This window comes from Phaethon lepturus, unplaced genomic scaffold (genome assembly GCF_000687285.1).
Source record: "Phaethon lepturus isolate BGI_N335 unplaced genomic scaffold, ASM68728v1 scaffold13932, whole genome shotgun sequence".
Taxonomy (NCBI): Eukaryota; Metazoa; Chordata; class Aves; order Phaethontiformes; family Phaethontidae; genus Phaethon; species Phaethon lepturus.
In genome coordinates this window covers 2,051-7,732 of record NW_010521304.1, presented here as the reverse complement: position 1 = coordinate 7,732, position 5,682 = coordinate 2,051, and the positions used below count along the sequence as shown (strand labels likewise).

At 39.5% G+C, this 5,682-nt stretch overlaps 1 protein-coding gene across 1 annotated transcript in view; it reads left to right on the top strand.

The window, feature by feature from the left end:
- The first annotated feature begins 415 nt into the window (after positions 1 to 415).
- UFD1L (ubiquitin fusion degradation 1 like (yeast)) overlaps positions 416 to 5,682 on the top strand; it is a 6,507-nt gene continuing 1,240 nt past the window's right edge. Inside the window, exons 1-9 of the mRNA XM_010281475.1 lie at positions 416 to 542; positions 1,317 to 1,349; positions 2,220 to 2,341; positions 2,682 to 2,812; positions 3,220 to 3,292; positions 3,991 to 4,059; positions 4,584 to 4,649; positions 4,945 to 4,992; positions 5,363 to 5,451. Coding sequence (XP_010279777.1) covers positions 422 to 542; positions 1,317 to 1,349; positions 2,220 to 2,341; positions 2,682 to 2,812; positions 3,220 to 3,292; positions 3,991 to 4,059; positions 4,584 to 4,649; positions 4,945 to 4,992; positions 5,363 to 5,451 — 752 coding nt within the window. The 5' untranslated portion in view covers positions 416 to 421. The remainder of the gene's footprint in view (positions 543 to 1,316; positions 1,350 to 2,219; positions 2,342 to 2,681; positions 2,813 to 3,219; positions 3,293 to 3,990; positions 4,060 to 4,583; positions 4,650 to 4,944; positions 4,993 to 5,362; positions 5,452 to 5,682) is intronic.

The following is a 5,682-nucleotide window of genomic DNA, read 5'->3' as shown; positions in this document are numbered from 1 at the left end:
GGTTACCCCGCCGGTGCTCGCTCGCGAAGCGTGTTTGCGAAGCCAGCGAGCCGGTGTGGAGTGCCAGGAGGAGGGTGGGCGGCCGACGGGTGCCGGCGTCTCCTCCGCGGAGCGCCGCCCGTGCCCGTGCTGGTCGGTTGGTCAGGCAAGCCTGACTTGAAGCGTAACCTGGAAGTGCGTCGCTTCCATTTTCTGCCTCCCCACGGAGCGCCTGGCGCACAGATCTGTGCCCAAGCAGCGCGTAAGCTGTGTGAACAAGGGGCGCCTCAGTGGACGGGGAAATAACTGTACGGCTCCTAGGCGTGGTTGTAGCTGAACTTCGGGAGACTTCAGTGAGTGCTGTAACACTTCAGTGTGCTGTCGATACCTATTAATATGTTCTTTGTGTTTTGTTTTGGTTTTTTTCTAGTTCTCTTTTAATATGTTTGATCACCCCATCCCTCGGGTTTTCCAGAACCGTTTCTCAACCCAATACCGCTGCTTCTCGGTATCCATGCTTGCTGGACCTAATGACAGGTCAGATGTGGAGAAAGGCGGGAAGAGTATGTGCATGTTTTATTTTGACTAATAACCTGTTGGAAGAGTGTTTGTGAATAATGTCAAGTAATACAGCTTTTGGGCAAGACTGCAGAAACATTGTTGAACAGCATGGAGACGTACTGTTGGCTTTGTGGTAGAAGAGCACCCCGGATGGGGCTTTAAGAAGGAAGGCGGAGGGTTTTAGCACATTAGTGTGTAATTAAAAATCTTACCGAGTGAGTCCTGGTTTATGAGCATTAGAAGAAGACATTCTGTTTTTTTAAAGTCTCTTGTTAAAATCTTGGGCCCATTATGAGCCATGGAAATTTATGATTAAGGACTTTTTTCCCCTCGTTGTTGTACCTCACTTTGCTTGAACAAGGAGAAGAGATCAGCCAATTTAATTTTCAGGCTGTCAGACTTAATCTTATGTTGTTTTGAGTTGGCATCGATTAAAGACCACCTATAAGCCCAAACAAATAAAATTACCTTTAGGAAAGATTTTCTTTAGTACTAGGTATTGTAAGCCCTTAGGAAACATTTTCTTTAGTACTAGGTATTGTAAAACCTTGCCTTCTCATTTTTCCTGATTAAATTCTGAAGTCTCAGTGCTAGCAGGTGTACTTGTCATGACTGATTCTAGTGAAATCTCTGGCTCAGAAATTAATTTGCAGGAGATTTTAGAATCTCCTTTTTTTGGAGGTAATTTTAGAGAAAAGAGTGATAAAAGTGTATATTATCTACTCTTTGTACAGTCATACTTTTCCTAATCTTACATTCTTAATTCATTTCTGCAGTAATTATGCCACCATCGGCTTTGGATCAACTCAGTAAGTGAATATTTTATTCTGGAATAACAACATTAGAAATATGAGCAAATGCGTAAGCAAATACCACAGTATTTGAGTTATCTATTAAAATCCGACTTAAATAGAGAATAGGAGACTAATTAGTTCAAAAAATGTATGTTGGAAGTATTTTGTCTGTTGGAATTAATGGGGCTTGTCTATCTTTAAGTACAGACATCTGAAGTGTTTGGCTTCCTGAGGCATGAATCAATATTTATTAACTACTAATAGCATACTGAATATAACGGTTACAGTTAATCTAGTAAATTCTTAATCTTAACCTGCTTGTTCTGGATACTGTTGTCTGGAGCAAAATTTAATTTAAAGACAAAATAAATGATAATTAACTTTGAAATGGGGGAAAAAAAATAACTGAATCAATACTATAAATGGCCTTTATTGGCCTTTTTAACTAAGGGTTTCCTCCTTCCCTTCCCCCTCTCCCCCCCGCCAGAGTTTTAGCCTTAGTAGAATTTATTTGAGAAATTAGTTTAGTCAGGATTTTATTTTAAAATAGGCAGAGCCTGTTAAAATTCATTAGGTAGGAGCTAACTGATAATAGCTCAATGACATAACAGTAATAGATTCCTCTGCTAATACCTGCTGCCTGATCATCTCTGAGCTTAGGGAAATATTGGAGAGGCAGTTAAAGCTCTAAGTGCGATGGTAGTACAGTATTTGTGTATCTACGTTCTCTCCTGGTTTTGTAGTTTTTAGCAATTAGAACAATGGTGTGAGGGGAATCCTATCCTACAGTCTGGCTCATTCTCCTGCTAATGTTCAATCTCTGAAAGCTTCAGAAATGTGTTAATGGCTTTTAACAAAGACTTTTTTTTTCTCCTTTCTCATCAGGCCGACTTAATATTACTTACCCAATGCTGTTTAAGCTGACCAATAAAAATTCAGACCGAATGACTCACTGTGGAGTGCTTGAATTTGTGGCTGATGAGGGCATATGTTACCTTCCACACTGGGTGAGTTGTCTCATGCTGAACTGTCAAAACCTGAAGAGTAGGATTAGTGAGTTGCCAGTTTAATATTAAACAGGTGGAAAGTGCATGTCTTTGCTAATCATGTTCCTACAACAGCTTTCAGTGTCAGCTCAGGGTTCCCTCCCTTAGAGTTTAAGTAAGCGAACAGACTGCTTTTTAAGATGTACCTGACTGTTCCTCCTGGGATTAAACCATAGTAAACTGGTGCATTTCAAGGAAGCTGGTTGCCCCAGCAAAAATAAGTATACTCAAGGAAAGAGAATTGGAAACATCAGTCTTGTTGATAGTGGTTTCTATCTTTTTTTTTTTTTCATCGTTGCAGATGATGCAGAACTTGCTGCTGGAAGAGGGAGGCCTTGTGCAAGTGGAGAGTGTTAATCTTCAAGTTGCTACTTACTCAAAATTTCAGCCACAGAGTCCAGATTTTCTGGACATCACCAATCCGAAAGCTGTGTATCCTTCCTATCAATTGTGGAGCAGGGGACACAAGTTTGCTTCCTCACTCCAATTTGGGAGAAGAGCTAGCTTTTCAGGCATGGTTCATGCTCTTCCAGTAGTAGATAACTACTGCTCCTTTTGAAAACAAAAACAATGGGGAACTTATGTACAGAGATGTTGCAAACTGCTGGCACAAAGTGTAGCCTGGAGCGAAGAAGCATGAATCTTAGCTTAAAGTCCAATGAGTTTAAGTGTCCTGTAGAAGAACTCATACACCCAAATGTTTACTAAAAGGCTGTCTGCAGTACTGATGACTTTTAAACCACCTTTGAGAGACCGAGGATCGGAGTTTTATAGCATAGTAACTTTAAAACTTTGATATTGCATTGAAAACAAATGTTTCATCTTAACATACTCCAAAGATTAGAAAATGCATTGAGAAACTTCGCTTGTCTAACTACTGGGGATGTTATTGCCATCAACTACAATGAAAAGGTGCAGTATACAACACCAGTCCATGCAAGTTTAATTTAGGTAACATTAGTTTGAGGAAATAAATTCTACCCCATGTAAAAAAGTATGCTGTATTTCAGTAGATTGTGGCCACATAAGTACTTTGACTACATCTTGTGAATAGGTTTTATAGATGAGTATTTCTGGCAGCATGTGCACTTTTGATCACTTGGCATTGTAGACTAAGATCAGTTGTTGATTATTTTAGTACCAACATCCAGCACAAGAGCTCTGCACTATTGTTGGCAAGTAATCCCAGATGGTAGATTTCACAGTTGGATTTTCTACTGGAAGAAAAAAAGGGGTCAGTTAAGTCTTCTCCTGAGCTGCTGTTTAGACTGGTTTTTGACTCACAAGAAAATAAATCTTTGTGCCGTTGATGTTTTTACAAGTCAAGGGACAGAATTTATCCTAAATTCATAATTTGCTTTCAAAAACGCAGATTAAGGTACAGTAAGAGTGCAGCAAGGTACAGTAAAAGGTAGGCTCTCTAGCTCCCGAATATAGCAGTCTTCTAAGTTAAAAATCTTTGCTCTCATGTTCATTAGAGACCCTGTGGTATCCAGTCCTCAATCTAAAGAGCACTTTTTTCAGTTTTTAGGGAAAGGTTTAGATACGCTTTTCTTCTGTTTAAGTTGAGCTCTTTCATGTGCATCTTAAAATACTAATTGCTGTTTCAGATCTATGAGCTTCGGGTAATGGAGACCAAACCAGATAAGGCTGTGTCCATCATAGAATGCGATATGAATGTAAGTTAAAGCTGATGTGGAAAGTGTGCTTTTACTGTGTCCTCCCAAAAGGGGAGGGCATCTCGTTCCGTGATAGTGCTGTACACCAAGCACCTCTGATGCAGGAAAGGTAAAATCAGATGGCATAGGGAAGATGACTCATTAGAGAGTACTCTGTGTACCTTTGTAACCACATCTGTGCTCATGAGCTGCACTTCATGTACCATCAGGTGACTGTAGTGCCTGTAACTTAATGTTTAGATTCAATGTGATTTGTAATCTGAGTTTTATTTAGCAGCCTTGTCTTGATTCAAACTGCAGTGATATGTTGGGGTGCTGTTTTACTGCTCTGTTTCAATTGCATGCTAACACTCATACCTGGGAGGCTTAGTCTTTTTAGTTCCGAGTTAAAATGTTTAACAAGCAAACCTCAGTTCTTTCTACATAAAAACGGAGTGATAGTTTGTAGAGTTTTAAGGAATAGTACTATAAAGCTTAATGATTGAAAGAAAAAACGCTTATTTTCATTCTTCTTATGTAAATAGGTGGATTTTGATGCTCCTTTGGGGTACAAAGAACCAGAAAGAAGTGCACAACAGGAAGAGACCACAGTAAGTTAAGCTTCTATAATTGAAAAATGCATTCTCTAGATGTCAGCCTTGCTTGTGATGGAGCAGTGAGCATCAGCATACTTTTTTTTTTTTTCCCTGAAACAATTTCTTAAGACTAAACTTTACAAACAGATGCTTTTGCTTGTGTTACTTAGGAGATGGTTGTTTAACAACTGTTGATTTTGGAAATGGGTTAGTCTAAAGTTCTGTTTGGTCAGAAATCGGTGGAACTGTTTTCATGTGTTCTGCATATCACAACATGAATACAATGAAGTAACCGTTTTTCTCCTCACAGGATGTTGAAGCAGACCATAGTGGATACGTGAGTGACATAGGATTTCGTGTAAGTCTCCTATTTCTGCTTGGTTTTGAATGTTGTAAAATGGTGAGGAGAAGTTGTCCCAAACAACTGCAAAATACTAGTACCTGTTCTTAGAGGTGCTCTTCATTTAACTGGCAAGTATCTGTGAATGTTTTATGGTGCTTACAGCTGGTAAGAGCATGACTTGCTGTCCTTAAAAGGCCAGTATATAAATAGGAGTGTGTTTTGGTCTCCCAAACCCAGTGTTCATCAGTGTTTATGTACCAAAAAGAAACATGCTGCATCAAATAATTATATAAAAATTATGGTAAGATTTTACAGAATATAGTATCCCCGTGCAGTGTGCTTTCAAATACAAGATCCGGTTAAATTAAAACTCGTGTATACATAGGCATTCTCTGGCTCTGGGAACAGATTGGATGGCAAGAAGAAAGGTGTTGAGCCTAGTCCATCGCCAATTAAACCAGGAGACATCCGAAGGTATGGCTGTTTCATGCGGCTGTCAGCAAGTGAAGGATCAGTGTTTGAATGGAGGTTTGCTGAGTGTTTGATTTGAGGTTTTTTTCCTGCTCCTGCAATATAAACAAGCTAACTTCCTGGTAAGTTTGCATTTAGAAAATAGATAGCCTAATCTTCCAGACTGACCGTGCGTCCTGACTACTTAAGGTGCAGATCCTAAATTAATGTTGCCAAAACTCTCTCAATCAGCTC